Below are 21,120 nucleotides of genomic sequence, written 5' to 3'. Positions count from 1 at the left end.
GGATGATTTGGTTTAGTGGTTAGACCTATTGTATTTCACAGGGGTGTTGTCAGGCTTAATTAATTATGCTGCAGCAATATGCAGTGCAGATTTTTGTGCCAGTATCTTCACAGCGCTTCGCAGGGAACTTACAGTATAGGACAGCTATTACCAGACTGGCTGGTTTTGTCTCTGTCACACTGTACACATCTTTAACCAGTACCTGATCTTCTCTGTTTGCGAGAGGATATGTGTCTTTTTGTAGCTGAGAGGAAGGGGAACTGAACACCTACTGTTGACTGTAAAACAACACTGCAAGAAAAATCCCATCCCAGTTTGCCTACCATCTGCTGCTCTTGCTTTTAAGAATGTTTCAGATGGAAAATACGTGACGACTGGTCGTATTTTCTAGTTTCTTCTTGTTGTCATAGGCATCATAGGTGGAAACGTCATACTAGAGCATTTTGCCTAACCGCCCCTTGTGAGGTTAAGACAACTTCCTAGTGTATATTGTTACATATTTTTTGTTTGTTTGTTCCTGGAGTAGTTATAAATGACTCATGCTCTGGGGCATTCACTACCACCATAGGGAAACTGTTCAACAGTGTAAGAGGCTTCCGTGCTTGAATTTTTTTCCAGATCTTCAGCCTGAGGCAGGATGTAAAATATAGGAAAAGAGAGAGTTGAGCTCCTTTATTGATGAGTCCACACTGAGATGTTTTTGTAGTATTGAACCACGAACTATAAATCATCTGTTTGTGGATGAGTTAGATATAGGGAAAACACTGCATCACGTATTCATAATTTCCAAAGAGTAAAGAAAGATGAAAAATAACCAGGTGCAAACTCTTAAAAATGTGTTTAAATCGACATCTTAAAAATGGTCTTATTTTTGTGAGACAGGAAAAATACCTGGTTTTAGAAAGTATTGCTAGAAAGATTATTAAAAATTACTTTGAGAATCAGGTTGCTTTATAGGGAATGTATTTATTTCTTCTCCTAGCCACCAGGAAAGTTTCCGTAATCTTCTCTCCTTGGGGACTTCTTCAGGAATAGCAGGAATGTTTGGGATCAAGTACACCAAATGAATCAATCATATGTCTTAAGTATTCTGGCCTTTGCTGTTTGGTCCTCTTTGTTGCTTTTTTATGAGCTATCAGGTTGTTTCAAGAATTTTTGTGCACTGAGGATAGATGGCGTCTTTGTGCCAGCCATATACTTCCCTGTAGCAGTTCCAGGCGTACAGCTTCAGGGCTCAGAGGAGTGGCAAACTAATTCATCCTGCTAAAAGGTTTAGTTATATCTGTGTGAAAATTCAGCCCCGTAAGTCTTCTCTACTTGTTTTTAACCTAGTCTGGTTTACCTATCCCTCTAAATGACTTTGAGAAGAAAAAATGGTCTTAGCATTGTAGATCTAGTAACTAGAGTGAATTGCTTTGCTGCTGAGAACTCTATAGGGAAGGGTGTAGGAGGGGAGGAATTTTGGCTGCCAAAAAATGGTATGTCTTGAGAAACCCTGCCTATCTGACTTGTAGTTTTTAAATGGTGCTTTTTGGTCAGGGTTTATGCCAAGATGCTTTTACATATTAGCTTCGGTGAGTTGTTTCTGTGGTTTTAGATTGCACATGGAACATATGTCATGCCTGCTGGTATGATGAAGACAACAGTTGAATTTTTTCATGTATCTTTGCTCTGAGATAATACTTGAAACGACTTGGAATCTTGAAAAGATGTGGCACGAGGACCGAAACAGGAGAGTTCTGGAATGCTTCACTGCATAGGTTTCATTTGTTCTAATCGATGCATAATATTCTTGAACTAAAAATAAGCAAAAAGCCGCCTCTAAATCTGCTGTCAAAACCTGGTGTCTTCATTTCCCACCTGGGTGCGTGCATACAGGGCTCCGGGTGCCTGTGCCCACAGAGAGCTTGTGCTAATCCATGTTGCTACCTGCCATATCCTACAGACACAGATACTGTAGTGGGGCTTGGGTATCTGACATAGTGAACATGAGCGGTAGGAGTCTTTGCTTGCAGGAGCTGGAGGACTGCTCTCTGCGTATGTTTTTGTTGTGCCGAACAATGAGAGCTGATCTTGACTGAGCTCTCGGAGTGCTAATGCAATAGAAAAGAATACTCTCCCCACCACACATAACAAACCCAAAATAATATGGGAATGATCGGCTGCAGGTTTTCAGTGCAGAAACGTCAGTCTGATGCTGGTACACAAACTAGCACTCTAGAAATCACTAGAGGCCTCTAAATCTCTATAGTACCCTTGTTAGTAGATGCCTGGGGATTTGTTGTTATTTTAAGATTTTTCGATTTCAGCACTATAAAATAGGGCACAATTTAACTGAAGGTGAAAATAACTATTATATATATTTTATTAATATCTACTTTGTTCTTCAGTTGTTTATTCTGTGTGTAAGAAGACCTCTTTTCCAAAAGGATATGTTTTACTTTGGCTTCTCTTGAAGAAGCGCAACCACGTATTGATCCTATACGAGAAAAGAGAAGTTGTGACTGCCATGAGTTACTTGTAACGTAAGTGTATATATCTCAATTTACCTTATGGTTCCCTGGTCGATACATCATTTAAACTGACTGTTTTTATTTTCCTCGTTGGCCTTTGATTTCTTATTTAAGTTCTTGAAGGCAGCAATTGAAATTTCTAACTACAAAACACGTGGACAATAAAGGAGACTTCCATCAAAAACTACCTAAAACTAACTAAGGTTCTTAATTTTTGCAAATATTTCATTATGTGAATTATTATAATTATTATATTGCCGAAGGTTTAAGCAGAATCACTTATACTATAATTTTATTTAATTTATAAAGAGTCACCACGTTTCTCTGGTCAGCTGTACCACAGAAACAGATACCTACCTATCGGTTATGTTAGGTGTTAGTTTCAGCTTGATTTTTTGTTAGTTTAGACTTGTTGTGGTAGTATCCAGGGGAAACAGGGAAGGAGAGAATTTGTTGGATACATGAAGAAATTGGGGGGTGCTGGGAAGGGTAGAGATAGCAGAAAATGGTCGAGTGTGAGGGATAGGAAAGATCATGAGTAGCAGAGGATGATAGCTAAGGAAACACGAAACATTGGGACAAATCGCCAATTAGCAGAGAATGCAGTTCTCAGATGTAAAAGAGCAAAATCGGATATAGTTTTAAAGTCAAGGGAGCTTGCAGAGCAATGTATAATCCTCTCCTTCACTTCTGCTGAGAAAAATTCAGCATAGCTTTCTTTTTACTTCTTTCAGTATGGTTTAGAAAGACACACATGGGGGAAGGCCAAACTACTACTAGTACTAAACTACTCTCCAACACCAGACCAATCGTCATCTTGCCTGTGGAAAGACACACAAAAAAGGAGACTATTCTTTTTTTTCATGTGTTGTAGAACTGGACTAATGCCATAAAGACAACTAAAAGGTACTAGTTGGGGTGAATGTACAGCTACCGCATTCACGATATTTTCATAGAAACTGTGTTTCTGTTCAACATTATCAGTGCTTGGCTGAGGAAATGCAAATAGTCTTTAGTCTGCACAGCTGAAATACATGTATTTATAAAGTTTATTAGATTTTTTCAAAGAAAAAAAAAGGTTCTGCATTTCATCTGGGTTTCTGTTTTGTTGCTGTGCTCAGAAATTGCAAGAGAGAGATCAGATTGGAAATCTGAGCTACTGTAGCCTTCAACTCTTAAATATGTTAAAGGGCTTGTTCAGCTGAGGTATTATGAAAATTTAATGTAGATGGACTTAAATGAACAGGTATTCAGAGGTAGGTACATTTTTATGGTTTTGGGGTGCTCTGTTTGTAGTTGTATTTTTGTTTCTACATTTTCTTAGGAAGTTTATATTTGACCTTTATGAGGTTGGATGATGGGAGAGAATCCAATAAATGCCTTCTGAATGGGTAACTGTTATCTGTGGATCAACACTCCTGGTTTATGTGGTCTTTGGGGGTGACAGAGAAAAGTGATTTAGAACCGTATGAGAGTACTATGTCTTGATTATGATATAGCATGCTAAATATGATAATTAAGTCTCTCTTCCTTGTATTTCATAAATATAATTCTTAAATGAGAGCAGAATTTTTGTTTAAAAAAAGAAAAGCCTGTAATACAATTCCAGGCCAGCTATGGCTCAGAGCAGTGGGGTGAAGAATAGAGGGAATATCCAACTGAATCCTTTAAAAACCGTGGTCTTAAAATACACGGAGGATTCACTCAAGTGAAGTCATATGCATTGCAGAAATAACAATCTATTTGATATTACTGTAAAACTTCTTATTGAGTTCCTGCACTTGTTCACTCTTGTCTGTGTCATACCTTGAAGAAGAGTCTCCTTTTATTCTACATATTTGGGACTAGGTATCCCGAGTTTTATCAGACCTACAGATCTTCTGTATCCTTAAAGCATACATTACAGATCTCTTACTGCTTGCAGATACTGTATGCACTGAATATTATCTTGTTTGGGAAATACACCTTTGAAGATACTGCTCTGATATTGAATTAGCTGAGTTTGATTCAGCTAATTTGAGTGTGGAGAAATACGGGGAAAATTAACCTGACAAAATTATTCGGACTTGGCTTTGTAATTTAGTGTAGCTTTATTTTTTGAACTTGTGTATATCTAAGTATTAGTAAAAACATGATGTTGTGAAAATGATAAAAATAGCATCTGGAACAAAGATACTTCAAAATCATGACAGCTTCTTTCTTGGAGTTGCTCTTCTGAAACTGCTGTAAGACCCACTGAACCCTGTTTCCTCACTAAAAGTTTTTGTTTGTTTCTTAGGGTAATACCAAAGTTTGAGCAGCTGGAAAAAAGGTTCAGAGGAGACCCAGGTTAAGCACACTCAATCCCCTGGCATTACCGGTTTATTTACAGGGGTTTTTTTTAATTGAAAATATACAAACTAGCAAACTTCGTGGCTTCAATCCATTTACTTAGCTCGTAAGACTTTAAGTCTAAGCAAACATGAAACTAAACCTATATAGGAGAGTCCATCTGTCTTCAAGGTGTGTTTTGCCCTGTGCTTGGTCAGAGTAACAAACTCCTCTTGATGCCAGGGTGCAGTGCAGCCCTCGGTAAGAGCCACAAAGAGGATCTGATGGCTCAATCTCAGCCCAGGGACTTGCTTCCAGTTCAGATCGATTCCACTGAAAAATTCTCTCTGCCATGCCTTTATCCAGAAGAGAGAGAGTGTGTGTGTGTGTATTCTGGATATATATACACTTCTATTTATACATAGAAGTAGTGTACATAGCATGTATATATACACTTCCATATACTATATATATACTTCTATATTTCTATATACTATATATGTATGCTTCTATATATATACTTCTATATACTATGTATATACTATATATATATACACACACTATAAATAATGTGTTTGGCAGGGCTTGTCCACATGATGCAGGTTATGACTACATGTTCATTTTGTCACATTGCTCAGACTCTGAAGTGATGTACTTGATACTCTTCAGGTCTAGGAGAGTGAGGCAGTTACCTCTTACTTAGCAAACCCAGTCGCTTTACCTGTAGGCAACAATTCACGCTACTTCAAGCAAGTTTTTATTCCACACTATTCTTGTGTCTTATTCTGTTCTTATGTAATTATACTGTTAGGTAAGTTGTGCTTATTTGTGGGGTAATAGTTACAGGAGATGTTCTATCATGGAATTATTATGTAAGTACAACTAATGGAGTTGGTTTTTAGGCTCTGGATAGGTGCATAGCTAGTCAGTAATTGTAGTTTCTGGTATCATAAGCAATGTAATACAGTACAGTGTATACTTCATTAAGCAATATCTAATTTTCAGGCCAAACCTTAGTCTAGAAGTTTAAAGTTGGTTCTTGGACTTAGCTGGCTACCAATGCAAGAGACAGAAAGAGAGCCAATGTTTTCTGATTGAGTCTCCCTTCATAACATATATTAATCTTAAAATATGTTTGGAAAGGAAGAAAACTCCTGTCTTTAATTTATTGCTCTGGAGCATCGTGAAAGTGAACTCAGAGGAACAATTACTTCCTGGACCTTTCTCTTTAGAAAGCAAAAAAATCCCCTAAACCGCCCTTTACCTTGCTCTCCTTCAAGAGCCCCCTTTCCCTTCAAATTAGCAGTTAAACCACAAAGCTGATCAGTAAAACTTATTTTATTGTGCTTTAGAAGGAGCAGAAGTTATTAACCGATTATACCTATATCAGTTTTTATAAATATGGAAATGTAGATGGTGGTATAACTACTGTATAGCTACTCTTTTATGAGACTGAATGGTATTTAAGCAGATCATTTTCTCACTAGACTCAGCTTTCTTTGAGTATCAGTTCATTCTTTCAGACGTAAGAACTTCAAGAAACCATAAAATCTGTGTAAATTAATAAAACTGTGAACCTGATGCAAGTATATAATGCTTCTATAAAAGTTTTATAGTAAATTGGTTAGACTGTTATTGAATCCACTCAGCACAGATGCTGATGGAAGACTTCCTTTGGTTGCTAATATATTTGACAACCCAAAGTGTATTTATGAGGAAAGAACTCAAACAATATAACTCTCATATTCTGGTTTTGGTGGTAAATATTAATTGCAGTATATTAGTGAAAACACAGGACTGTAAGTTTGGTGGTTTTTTTTTTTTCTTTTCTTCAATGAACCACTAAAACAGCTTTCCTAAAATGACATGCTCTTTGAAAGGCAAACATCAGTGTGACGGCCTACCATGCAGACTTTGCCCATGGTGGGAGGTCTACACCAAGCAGGACTTGGTTCCCCAGAAGCTGCACAGGGTGATAATGGGTTGAACAAATGCCTTTCAGATTTGGATTAAGCATCTGACTGAAACAGGCATTTTAAATTATCAGAAGGTTACAAATTTAGCTTTGGGACACTCAGATGCAATGGTAGTCGATGCCTGTAGTCTCCTTTCTGGTGATCTGATCTTCCTCTTCACAGTAGCAGAAGCTGCTGTTACTGGATACCCACATGAATATGCTGAGAGTGCATTATTTTCGGAAGAAAACACTGTTTGCAACAAAGAGGTTGTAGTCTTGATTTAAATGAAAAAGAAATCTATTAAGCTTAACTGCAGTCTGTATTTCCATAATAATAGAGAAAACATGCAGCATTATAAAAGTTAAATATTTTAAAGCCTTCGATGTGTGTTCTCCAATGTGTCATATTGAACATGGTATTCTTTACATAGTCAATGGAAAGGAAAAAAGTCTAATAGTTGATGGGTCAGTAATTGAAGAAGAAGAGAGGAATACATCGCCATTTCTTTATGTAGGGGTGAGAGCATTTTTTTTTTCCCCGTTCCACTCACCTTTTCTTAGAAAGGAAGAAGAAGATAAAGGAAGTGATTCTTCACGTCGCATCCAACGAGTCCATGGAGTTGTATGTCAAAAGTAGTCACGGAAGATGACTCAAAAAATGATGATGACCATTTAAGATGATTATTAAATAAATAAAAGGAAGAAAAAAGTTTTTAAAGCACCCTTGCATATATCAAACTATAGCTCAAGTCTGAATTAAAGAGAAGCTTCTCTTTTAGCAATATATTCCATAAACACTGCTTACATGTTCCTTTGATCACTGCCAAAATGTTGACCAGTGCTTTGCACGAGATGGCAAATCTTGGACCTTTAGGCTGAGGATGTCTTTCTGGAACCACTTTCAGTCAAATTATTTGTTTGTGTGTCACAGATACCATGGGATTTTTTTATTATTATTTTCAGAGATTTGGTATGCTAATCACATACCTGAATTCCTTTGTAATTTCATTTTTTAGTAGTTTGGAAATATTAAGAGTCCCTTACTGACACAGCATCCATAATAAGATTGTTCTCAAGTACCTCCCTTTACCTTTGTGTGTCTTCTGTGTCGTTTTCCTAGAGCCGTCTAATGCCTTGTTTTACAGTTTTTACTGTGTGAGTAAAACAGTTTGCCTAGATTCTATTTTTAACTTTGCTCTTATATTACTCTTTCTCCATTCTGTCATCCACTTTCCCCAGTTGTGTCTGCTTCACCCAACATTTTCCCAGCCTTTCTCCCACCAGTGAACAATGTTTTTGACCTCAATTCTTATTTCTTTAGCAAGTACTTTCTTTACTGCAGTATCTTACAGATCAAGTACCTGTGAATTTTTGTGTATCTTATTTAATGGCAAATTTAGTGTTTGTTTTTCAGAGATACTGTTTTTCAAAGGCTAAAGTGTTAAGTTTTGACATAAAACTCAGAAAATGAAAAGCCACAGAAATACTTGAAATTAAGAACAGCTGAACAAAAGCTGTATTTTTCATGAAAAGGGGACAAAAGGACTGTTTTTAATAACTGTTTTTTAAAAATGTGTCTCCAATTGCTGCTTCAAATAAGTTACCTTTTTTTTCTGTCTTACTCTTCATGTGACTTGTGCTTTGGAAGAAAGCAAGAAATCAGAGTGTGGTCTTACCAACCTAATATACCCTGTGCATGTGAGATAAGTCCACATGAGAGTTCAAAAAAGGTATAAAATTTTAATAGAAATAAATATCTACTTTCTAGGCACATAATTGGCCCACATCATATTTGCCATGATAGCTTGCACTAAGAGACTACTTTAAAAAAAGTAAAAAACCCCAACACTTTGTGTTGGATATGCTTGAAGATAAATAGAGCTGTTGAAAAAGACACTTATACACTTAGACATTTAAGTGCAAGAAGCCACACTTGAGCTTTTAGCATACATGTATGTCTAAACTGTGAAAATGTGAAAGCAAAGGTTATGATTCATAGGGCAACCATTTTTTTCATACCAATTTTTTATTAGAATATGAAGTACGGGAGCTTATTCCAGGTATTCCCCTTGAACTTGATTTAAACCACTGGTAGCTCTCTAACACTAGGAGCTGTGGTATTTTGCCATGTATCATACCCTTCTACTTGTTATTCCTAAATTGCTTGCTTATACCTTGTGATGGGTCCTTCAGTTTCTCATAAATTAATAAGGCATCTGTGAATATTTGCAAGCAGGTTTTAGAGCTCTGAATCTGTTCCAATACAGTGACTGTAAAAAAAAAAAAAAAAAAAAAAAAAGAAAGTGGGAGAGCAGATAAAGCAAGATTTCTTTTCCTTAGAATGCTCTTCCAGTATGAAGCAAAATATTATTAATCTAGACTGCCTGCTACTTTCATTTACCATGTAGCTGCTCATGGGATTACAGGCACAAAGGTTTCATAAATTTCAAATGAAATATGAACATTTGTTGTCAAAATACTGTTAAGCTATAAAAGCTCTGCTAGTAGTCATCCTACTCTTTTATTGTAACATTTATATCCATGGGTGTTAGTGTGTTCTTGGGTCTGAAGGGGAATTTTTTTTCCCCTCTTTATTTTTTTTACATGATTTTCGTCCAGGTGACAGATAACAAGGCAGGGGATTGGAAAAGACGTACTTCTCCTTATTTTTCAGACTATGGCAGATCCTTTCTGTAATTATATGGCATTGCAAAGACCTTATCTAAGTAAGCATAGCACCTTAGATGCCATTTAGCATCTAGATGCTTGGAGAGGCAGGCTTAACCATTTTCTTCAAAAGGAAAGTGTAGCGATGGATGTGGCTGTCCTGTCTGCTTCCTTTCTTTCTTTGTGTGGTATTCAGCCTAGTGGTGCTATTCGACATAGCACTTGTCATACAGGACTGGGAGAAATAAAAGAGAGAGAGATAGGGGACAGTTGTGTCTCTCTGCTGCTTAATGTATGGGTGTTTAGAGTCATATAGCTGTGGCACTAAAGCTTTTACCTATGCGAGCAAAACCTGTCCAACTTAATAGTCAATAGGATTCTTTATGGGAATAATACTGTGCATAAATTGTGGTGTTCAACTCTACCTGAAATTACAGGGAGCTCTTTCAATGCACAGATACTTACAGAAATGTTAAATGAGTCTGTTCAGAAATCCAAATACAGAAGTGTCTGCTTTTAGATATCCAAATTAGAAATTTTTGTTCATAATGTAGCATTAAAAATAGGCTAAAGGATTTAGAGTCTACTTTAATAACACATGCCACTTACAATACTATAATCAATACAGTTTGCTTGGAATTTCTATTAGAAGATATGTATAGGGTGCTAAAATAGTAATTCATTCTTTGTCCAAGATATGAGGAGGGTTTCTATACTGTGAAAAACGATTATGACATGTTAAAACTGTGTAATAGTAAGCAGACACTTTTCAGTGCTGATGGGTGAATTCTGGAAATGCTCTATTTATTTTCCCTCTATTGACTAGTTGCATTCAGGCAAGACTGCCAGTGCATTGACTTGGAAAACAACTGAGACTGAACAATTTCAAACCATTGACATTATACTGCTTCATTTGTGAGCTGCATTGCTTCTGCATGCACCAGTTACTTTTTTATGGAGTGCTTGCATGTTTAGGAAGCTTTCAAAAAAGGAGAGATGTAAGCTAGCTTAGAAAGAAAGCTGTCCATTTTATCAATTTTATGTTCATAAGACCACCGAATAAAAAAGACCGGCAATTTGAAAAATAAAACCATGTAGCAATTCATAGGTCTGCTCTGCATGCATTTTGATGCACTATTTTAAAAAAGGAAGAAAAGGAAAAGTTTATGGGTTTAAAATTTCTCCACATAGAGTATTTTCAGCTCTTGAAACAATATAATTTCCAGCTGCTACCTTCAATCCAACTTTTACAAAGTGTTTAGTAGCACCAGCGTACAGAAAAATGAACGAGAAATTAATTTGCGTCTGAGATTTAATTTGTGTCTGTGACTGTCTGTCTCCATCACGCCGATCAAGCTGCTTTGTTACCAATTCACATCACTTCTTACTAGCATCATTTCTGCTATACCAGTGTTGGCTTTGTCTGGGAAAAGACTGTTATTGTGAGAAGGACCAGTTATTGTGAGGAGGACCAGTATTCGCTTCCATTGAGATCTGAAATAGAACTATTCACTGGTAACTCTGAATTTCCGTATAACAAGCAGAATGTCAGGGCTGTGTCCTGCACAAAAAAAGGAGCCAGGATATGAGCAGTCCTGGTTACAGCTGTGCTGGGAGCTTAATCCCTTGTGTGGCTGTGTATAGACTCATCACGGGTTAGTCAAAGTGACCAGTCTCTAAATGACACTGCCTGATGTTTATTCATAATTATTCCCACATCTGATCTGTTAATTAAGCAAGAAAAAGGGAAAAAAATCCTCCTACTGAGGATATACCTCAGGGAACCTATGGCCTCCTAGATCTCTACTGAGGCCTACCCTTTCCTAGACTAAGTCGAGAGAAGCAAAGCAATCAAAACACTTGTAAAAAAGGACAGAAAAATACCGTTCCTTCTTTCTTCAGACAAAGACAAGGCAAAGTCACGCCAGCTTCCTGCTCCTACAGCAGCAGCAGCATTGATAAGAGCTGCTAAAAGCACACGTCTTTGTGCCCATACTGCACCCACAGCATCCCCCGCTCCTGTCAGTGATTTGTTGTAGGTGTAGATGTTTGTAATTTAGGAAATAATTTTGCTTATCTTGTTTATGATGATGCATAGGAGCACTTCACACACTCCTAGCTGCATCACTTGTCTCCTGCTAAGCAGAATAAAATGCAGTGCTTGGTGGAGAAGAAGACTGGAATATGTCTTTTTGTAGCCCAGCAAACAATGCGATTCCTTATATACCTGAGGGAGTCTCCTACTGTGTAAAAGCGATCTTTTCTATTCACCTTCTTGAGCGAAGACGTGTTTTTACTGTAACGTCGGTTTTACACCCTAAGTACTTGATTGACTGTTTGCTTACACTGTATAGACATTTTGCATTCTGTTGTATGTAATGCATAATCCTAAAGCTTGTTTTTCATAAGAGAATGTGAACCATTAGGTTATCATCTACGCATTTTGAAAAATACCAGGGATCTTTAAATGACAGATTATGAACTTAGTTCCCAGTATAGCGGCTGAACTTACTGCCTCTGCCCAGAAAAGAGAATACTGCCAACGTGATCAAAATGGAGGTTAGTGATATGATGACTGTGGTTCCAGCTGCACAGACTTTTCACTTTGTTATGAGGTACAGAAATATTTAAACTCTGTAATATAGAAACTCCAAAACATGTTATCTTTTCGTTAATTTACCTTGCTACCTATGAATGATTTTCATATCTGCTGATGTCAGTTATTCTTTGCATAAGAAAGATGGAGCCTAAATATTTGTGTAGAGACTGATATTCCTCAGACTTGCTTTTCACTTCAATCGCAGCCTCTCCTTTCCTGCGGAAGGAAATGTGGGCACAGGAGCGTAATGGCAGCTGTGATGTGCTTCGCTAGGTCCCCAGTTCTGCAAAACTGGGGGCCCAGGACTTGCAGGGTCTGCTCTGCCCCACACCCGTGCCACGGGCTGGGATACAGCCTCCGTGTGCTTCACGGTGGTGATCGTGCACCGACGTTCATTCATATTTTGTTGAAGACATTGGCTTTTTGCAGTCAAAAGTTGTGGGTTTCTGTCAGGAAGCTTTCATAAGCTTATCGACTGCATTTCATGGGCAGCGTTTGATACGTTGCCAATGGTCGGATGTTGCATCTTGTTTCCGAATTGTTGACATAACCCACCTCAGGAGTAACTTGGATCTACATACTGGGAGAGCCACTGGAGAAGCCTACTGCATTCAGAGATCAAATTTTATTTACCTTTTAGCACTAGATACTAAAATAACATAACAGTTTCATGTTTTTTCTGTAGGGATGGTAATGCATGAAACACAGACTCGATGTAAGTCGGTGCGGTTCTGCTACTGTTCGTGGGTTTGAATTTGCCTAGATGGGGTCTATGTGCGAGTCATTCTTGACCCTGAAGGGATTTTCCTGGTGATCAAGGCACAACTGGGTGTTCGGGCCTGTGCTTCTCCTACGTTAAGCCCCAAAGATGTAGTTTTTAAGAATTAACGTTAGAGCGGGGCCTTTTCTTTTTAACATTTTATTGAGAAAAGGAAATGAAGAATCTCACTGCTGTCATTGAGAAAATAGATTATCTCAGAAAAATGTGCTGTAGACTATAACTCTCACCATATGGCTCTTGCTTCATCGGTTTAAGAGAACGGTTTGTGAAATCATGGGCTTGTTTTCTTCTTCCTGTTTTCTGAGACTGCCCAGATATATTTCAGTGCTTCCAAATATTTATATTCTGATAGCCTCCCTTGTGAACTTCTCAAGCACATTATAACGGCTTAAGAAACAAAGGCCATTAGAGAAGGAAAGGGCAGGCATGAACTGAAAGGCAAATAACATCTTAAAATATGTAGAGGTAGGCTGTAAATGTGATTGGTTCACCGGGACGCTCTTTTGAAATATGAAGATAAACTGCCCCTTTGACCTCTTACGAAGTTACGTAATTATTTGGGAAGGTTTATCTCTGTGTCATTTCACAGTTTTCTCCTGTTAGTGCCACTCTCTTACTTCACATTAGAAAAAAAGAGAAAAAAAAGCAAGCAAGCAAGCAAGCAAGAAAAAGCCCTCTCTGGCTGGTTATCTGAATGTGGAATCCGCTGCTGAAAAGACCCTGGCCCTCCTGTTAACACAATACTTTTATCCGGTAATCACAGCCTGCGGGAGACAAAATAACAATTCATCTGGAAAACGAGATTAACTCATTTAAGTTAGGCAGTGATCACAGAGAGAAACACGTTGGTGTTATCTGTCTGAACGAAAGCATACAGATTGGAGGGCCATTCCGGTTCAGAGGGTCCATGTAGCAGGCCCAGCTTGTTGAAAGTAATTGGACCCTGTCAGAGTATGCCTTTGTGAGATATGGATATTACAATGGAATTCTATTAATCTCTGACAAATCCCCTCTCATCTGATAAAGGCTGTATACCTCTGCTCTTCATTACAACAACTCGCTCGTCACTTTTATGTGCGTACTGGTGGGCGCAGAGCCTCTGTGGCTGTGTCACAGGTGAAAGGCGGCGTTGCCCCTTTTTGGGGTCTTTTAATCTGTAGAGTGAAATGACTGCAGTGCTGCTGCTTATTGAGTTGGTCACATTTTTTATGATGCTTTTGTTTAGGTTATTTTCAGGGGGAAAGAGGACTTTTTTTTTTCTGCTTAGGTATCCTAAATACTTTTGTTTTCTTGTGCCATTAGAGATATCATTGATAAACAGAGACTGAATTAACACATGTTTTACAGCCTCTGTATTTGTTATCTAATCTGTTCTTTGATGCAGAAAGTTATGGAGATACTGAAACTCTTATAAATACATTTGTGTTTTAAATCTGTGTATATTCAAATCATAGGAAGAACAGAAAATACACTGGGAACAACTGCATTTGGGGATGTTCTGGAGCACTCACCATTTTTTGTCAGTGCTTGTCGAGCTGCTAGCACACTGGGGCCCTGCTTCATGATTTAACCTCCTAAATTCTTCAGTAGTAGCAGCAACTATAATAAGACCTGGAGCAAAAACTATAGGTAAGATGTGGCAAGTTAGTGTGAGAATGACAGGAAAGAGGAGTTATGTTAGTCAGTGTTACTTTATTTATGTCACTCTATTCCCAGGTAAAATTCTTAAACGTTTTAGTTGTAATTGTTTCTGCTTCCTATTTTTTTTTGTTCTCATCCCAGCTTAATTTTGCCTTATTTCTCCTGAATGTCACAACAAATTATCTGGACTATCTGTATTCTGAACATTTATGCAATTCCAAAAGGCTTTCCCAGGGCAAGCCTGAGAAAGTCATGTAGAATGAAGGTAAAACAGAATGCCATTTCTTTTATTCAATAACATAAATAAATACAGCATTTGGTCAAGAGGAACTGAAGAATCCAGGTATGTTTCTGCCTCCACGATGTCAGCTATCACTAAAGGAAAAGGCAGCTCATGGGTGGAGGTGCCTTAAGGGGACAACGGGGACCTGTGAATTCCAAGGGTCTTCCTCTGAGATGCACTTTTGTCTAAAAGGTTTTGCCTTTGTAACAGGAAAATACCAACAGTAAGGCCTCATTCCTGTTTGTAAATGCCTGTGTCTGACTATGCTGAGCAAAAGATACTTTCTTCATAGAAATGGAGTCCTCTCCTTTCTTGCCCTGCCCCAAGAGCGGCCACGCAGCCACAGTGCAGCTGTACGTGCCTTGGGAAGAGTAATTTGTAGTAATGTTGGTAGGAAAATTTTGACAATATTGTCTTAAAAAATCAAGCTAAATGTTAACTCAAAGTTGGTTTATTAGCAAGTTGGACTGCGTGTTTGCCACTAATACACATAGGTGAAATACACACAAGCATATACAAGAATGACTGAAAATAGTGAAAGTGCTTTTAGCATTTATGTCTCCTGTCATTAGATATATCATTTTACTCAGGGGGGAAAAATATTAATTTTTTAGATATAAACGCAAAAAGATTTCTGGTGGGTTATATTTCCTGAAATGTTACGCAGTATTGCTTTTAATAAATGTTCAAAAATTCATAAGTCATTTTTCATGCTAAAAATATCCATCTGCTTTCACCAAAATATACAGTGCAGCAAAACCACACAGATTACTGATTCCTTTTCTGAAGCAGAGTGAGAAAGATTTAAAAAGTCAAATACATCCATCCCATATCATCTTAAAATATAACCTTTGCAATATACCTAAGTCTCCTTCATGGTATTGTACACACATTTAGCAATAGAGAGGAAGAGACAGTGGAAAAGCATTCAGATAAGTTAAATGGAGTTCAGCATTAATAGTTGAAATATCAGTTAGCAAGGGGTATAATAACATTTTAGTTTCTGGCTTATAATAATACCATCTTTCAAAATTCTACGCATTCGCTCACCCCAGGTGAGTAATTTTCTTTGATAACTGAGGAAATATCACCAGGTTGTTTTTTGGTTTAGGCTTTTCATTATTGTCAGTCTTCGTGGCAAGTACACGTGAGTAGATCTTGCACCTAGGCCGCTAAATTTTCCTGATGATTTGGGGTAATACTGAATCTGAAAGACTTTGAGTCATCATATGAACTCTGAATTAAGTATCGGAGGTGTTAAAGATACCCGTGAAGTTTGGGGCATAAGCATAAAAGAAATAAAATACTGGGTTCTACTTTTGCAATAAAGCTCATCGGGCTAAACACAAGGAAGCCAACAGAGCTCAAATTAATCATGTCACATAACATTTTTTTCCAAAAATTTACGCTCGCTGGTACAAAGGCAAAGGCTGAATTTTAACATAGTCCGAAGTGATGGCTATGCCATGTGAGCCTGGAGGATGGTGAGGCCTTTAATGCCATTACACATGGGCTGAAAGGAAGAAATGGGTATTGTTTTCATTCAGTTGATTGCAAAATTCTGGAAAGAAGGCTGCGTGGGGCTGTACAGGGTTGTTGCGTGAACAAACAGACACAAGAGTTACACGATGGCACTCGGTCTGCCATACCCGTCTTGGTAACAAGAAACGGAAATTAAAAAAAAGATGATCAAATTTTAAAACGAACACCTTTTTTAAATCTTGAGTTGGCTTTTATTAAAAGTCTTGGGAAGCATTCTGTAAGTCCTTTTAAAGTTAAAAATGACTTCACAGAGTAATGTTAAAGTGTAACCCGTCAGCTTTTCACAGGTCTCAGTGCTTACAGAAACCTGGCACAGGTGGAACCAGACTCCTATCTCAGTTAACAGGATCCTTTTTAAAAAAAATACTCAAATGTAAACCATTTTCAACATTTGCTTATTATTTCATTATTTAAATCTTTTGGGTACAATATCTAATCCATGGAAATTATATCTCTGGCTATCTTCTGTATTCTCAGCTAATGCCTAGTAAGACAGTCGTGTAACTCATTTAAGCATACATGCTTCATAACTTGAAAGAGTGAACTACACTTTTTGTTTTTCAGTCACACTACTTGCCTTATCTCTAACCTAAAAATACTATATGTTTTAGCTACACTTTCACTTCAAGTGCATTAATGGCAAGGAGATTATAAATGTTAATATATTAGCATTTTTTCTTGTGAAGGCACAATGATATAAAACTGCCAGACTGCAAACATTTTTCGCTTTAGAGAAGGTCATTTGAAATACAGCTTTTATTTTGTCTCGACATATATTTATAGCAAAAATATGAACTATTCAATTTAGTTTGTCTTTTCTATGAATGCCCTGGATACTATTGGTTTTGGTACTTGCGTTTCCAATATGTAAACAATTATATCATTATGCAGATGTCGTTCCATGTGCCATATTCATTTGTGTGTCATAAATACACTTTGAGAGCGATAAATAGGGAGTATTATTGGTATTGTTCTTTATATTCTCACATACATGAACTTGCATGTGCAGACTGTCCAGCTCAAAGCTTCTCAGATTTCAGGCTAAGGGAGTTGTGCATTGCACTTACAGTTTACTTGGCTCCAAATTTATTTTTAATGTTTGATATGTTAATCTTTTTAGTTAGAATTGGTTTTGAAAGCCTTATTCTTAGCTGATGTGAGGAAGATCATTATTTAGCTTAAAAAGTCTACCAGGATCAGTCTCTTTCATTGGTTACTACTTAAATTTCCCTGCTGTCCTCACAAACTGGTAAATTAAGGACCAAGTTTTGCTATAGGACAAATGTCTTCCTGGCTCTTACTCAAGTAATTGGTATCCATGTGCAAATCCAAAGGGAGAGTTAACCTACAAGCATCAAATAAAATCAGATTTCCATATTCAGCCAGGAGGAAGTATGCAATGAATAAGCAAATTCAAAATAATTTTACTAAGGGCTCAGCCTTACAAAGAGATTGTTCCTTCACTACTACGGGATGAGAGTTTTAATAAACTGTGAATCTATAAACCTATATGTAGGTTACTTTCTGATAATGACTATATCCTCTTCTTGTGGTTAGCCTTTCTTTTCCTTCACATTTGCCCTATGATTAGCTCTTATTTTATTTACCCATAGTCAGGTACCTCAGTGTGCCACCCCATCCCCTTTATCAGCCATAGTCAGTGAGCATACCACAAGGCAGTTTTATTTGTGCAAGGCCCTGATACAGCAGTCGAGTCAAATGTAGTCACAGAGAATCAAGTAGAAACATATGGATTACAGCTAGTTTTGTCAAAGTTGTTAAATTACCAGGAATTTATATCAGAAGTAAAACTGCGGGGCTGGCATGCCAATAACGTGGTCTGTGTCAATTGTCATTTCCAGCCAGTGCTTCATTAGAGGTGCCAGGCTTGCTAGAAAACCTGAAGATAAATACATTTGTAAGGCTGATGAAAACAGCATATACTGCAATTGTTTCATATATAACTTCTTTTAAAATCCATGTGAGCTTTGTAAGCACAGTTTCCAGCCTACAGTCCTTCATGGAGTATCCAGCATGATGGTTTGATACAGAACAGTTGTTCAAGTTTGACCATCATGTATGATTGGTTTATTTTAAGGGATGTTGGTAAGTTAAAAATACAATGATAGAATCATATGAATTTTAGTTCAAAAGCTGAGGGGAAATTGCATTGTTGTAGTATGTCAGCAAAGGGAGCTTTTAAATGTGATAATGTGATTATTTGTATAATGTAGTTCCATTGTAGTAGTTTTAATCTTTCACGTTACCTAGTTATGTATTTGGTGGCAATACACAGTTTAACAATTATGATCAGTACCTATGAAAAAGAAAAAAATAAATGTATGTATTAAGAGGCTATCTATATATATTTGAAGCCAATTTTTTATCCTTTTTTGTTAGCAGTACATCAATCAAATATTTATTTACCAGGGGGCGGGGGGGGGCGGGCGGGGTCCAGTGAAACAGTGTGTGTTCACCTTAGTTGTTCTTGATTTTCTTCATTTGAAGCACGTTTCCACTAAAGTGTTCTTCAAGCTATTCTCAATTCAATTTGAAGTGAAAGGTTTCTGAGTTTGGGTAATTTACATATAAAAGCTTTACTGTACATTTTATAAGATGACTGTGTTCAGAAAACAACCCTTTCTATTTAACAATATTGTTATTCCACAAGCTGAGTTGCTTTCCTCACCGTCTTTTGCTTTAACTAACAATATTTGTTCTTGTCTTAATTTTAAATTGTTAGTGCCTGAAAATGTATAACTTCCCCCTTTTCTCTTTTACTGTATGGAAGTGACTAGAGACCTCCTGTGATATGTGATGTAAGAAGATTAAAAATATGTTTCTTTTGTCAAGGTAGGAGTGACATGCACGCAATTCTTTCGAGACTCTCCTCTTTTGTTTTATCTAAATAAGTGATAATTGTTGATGGCAATTTTGAACTAAAAATCATGGCACTCCATACTGAATTTTAAAATGAATCTTTGCATTTTATTGTTATCTGTAAATCCCTAGCAACCAGCTCCTGAGCCTCTGAATAGTCTATCAAATCTTGTTTTAGAGAAATATAGGAACATATGCAATATTTATGAATAACATGCTTGTAAAGAGAGGAGGCTGAGGCTAGTTCAGATTGGGCATTGGATCAAAATGAGATCTGACCATATAAATGTACACAGAGAAGTTTTATGATATTAAAAGGTGATGGTCTACTAGAAATCCGTGCATTTTAATTGTTCAGGAATTAGCATATAAAGTTTCTCCAGTTGCATTACAAACTAGTTTGTAATCGTTTGCTCTTCAAAACAGCAATTAATTCCTTTTGAGGACAATAAACATCCGTTTTAAAGAAGATCCATAAAGTGACTTTAGATTTAATATTCTGTTCTTAGGAAATATTGAGTATAAAGCTTTATTTCTTACATTAAGACTACTCATTGCTAGATCTTTTTCCTAGAGCAATAAGCAAATTCCAAATAATGTTTGCCGACAAATGAAAGATTTTGTACTTTGCAAAGTTGTGCTTATCACCACTGCATTTATGCATTATCTTATGAAAAATTCGAGATGAAGACTACTAGTGCTCAGGTAGCATTCAGCATGTTCAAATGCCATTTAGACCGGAATAATCAGAAATGCCACTTTGTAGCTATGTACCACAAGTGGCAGTTGCCGTAAATATTCTATGGATCATATACAGCTGCCAAAACGCTATTAAATATGAAGATTTTTGAGTCTAAAAGGACTTTAATAGGATTTGGACATCTCTTTTAGAGTCTTTAGAGTGATTTATTTATTTGTTTTGGTTTGTAGAATTAAAAGCGTATGAGATCGATTTTGCACTTTTTGATCAGATTTCTTTTCTAAATGAAACTTATCCAGTGTTCTGCATTTATACATTTGAAGAAGAACTAAGCACAATTATCAGATGGAGCAATGATGTTTCCCTTAAACAAGGAGTGGCGCTTTTCTGCCTTAAAATCTCTTTACATGCAGGTTTTCTCATAAAGTGGAAATTGCCTTTGCATGTTTAATCTATTCAGTTACAGATTTCTTTATTTATTTACCTCTAGTTTTAAGGAGGGGAGTGGGGTTTGGTATCAAGAGAAGTATGCTGAGAAGTGGAGACAGATGATATCTTAGCATTCTGCAACTTGTATCATTGCCTCCAAGCACACCATCTATTCCTTCCTGTCTGACGATAACCCTCTGCCCCAAAGAATCACAAACTTTCTGCTCTCTATAATTCTATTGTCTTAGTTGCTGAAACAGCATCTATATATTTTATTTTTTCAGAGATACTCTGGTAGAGTAACAGAGGGCCTCATTAAGGGCATCTGTTATCTTAGTTCATATTTTATTCTGATTTTTAAGAGTGCTTCAACAGAAGGGATTAAGTGAGAAAAGAACAGACCATCTTTTTTTTACTGCTCTTCTGTACCAATTGCTCCCACTGTCAGAAATACCCCGTGATTACTGCTGTGCAAAGCTTTGCAATATGGTTGGTACAACCACATTTGGCAGTGATTCACGAGTCACTCCAAATACCATTTCACAGCAAATCCTAATGTAGCCTGAAGATAAAAAACGTAGTAAACACTGTACAGGGTGAGACCACCTTTGTGCTGATAAATATTTCCTTAGCATTTAGATGAAGATGCTGTGCTTGCTTTATTTAAATACAGTTGTATCTGTAATGCCATAAAAAAGACACACTGTGGGTGAGGAGACTGGCAAGTTATGGAGGAAAGAACAAAAACTTGGAAGTTTTGGTAGGAGTAGAGTGTCCTGGGAGATGTTTTGCATCTCTGAGCCTACCTGAAGTTTGCT

At 37.1% G+C, this 21,120-nt stretch overlaps 1 protein-coding gene across 5 annotated transcripts in view; it reads left to right on the top strand.

Annotated features, from left to right (window-relative positions):
- WWOX (WW domain containing oxidoreductase) overlaps positions 1–21,120 on the top strand; it is a 548,624-nt gene that overhangs the window by 269,700 nt on the left and 257,804 nt on the right. The window contains exon 9 of one of the 5 annotated variants that reach the window (XM_030024236.2): positions 19,085–19,102. The exons of the other annotated variants lie outside the window; for them this stretch is intronic. Coding sequence (XP_029880096.1) covers positions 19,085–19,087 — 3 coding nt within the window. The 3' untranslated portion in view covers positions 19,088–19,102. Of the gene's footprint in view, positions 1–19,084; positions 19,103–21,120 lie in introns of those variants that run through there. 5 annotated transcript variants of the gene reach the window in all.

This window comes from Aquila chrysaetos, chromosome 9 (assembly GCF_900496995.4).
Source record: "Aquila chrysaetos chrysaetos chromosome 9, bAquChr1.4, whole genome shotgun sequence".
Lineage (NCBI taxonomy): Eukaryota > Metazoa > Chordata > Aves > Accipitriformes > Accipitridae > Aquila > Aquila chrysaetos.
The sequence above is the reverse complement of the archived record's forward strand: the minus strand, read 5'-3'. Positions and strand labels throughout refer to the sequence as shown.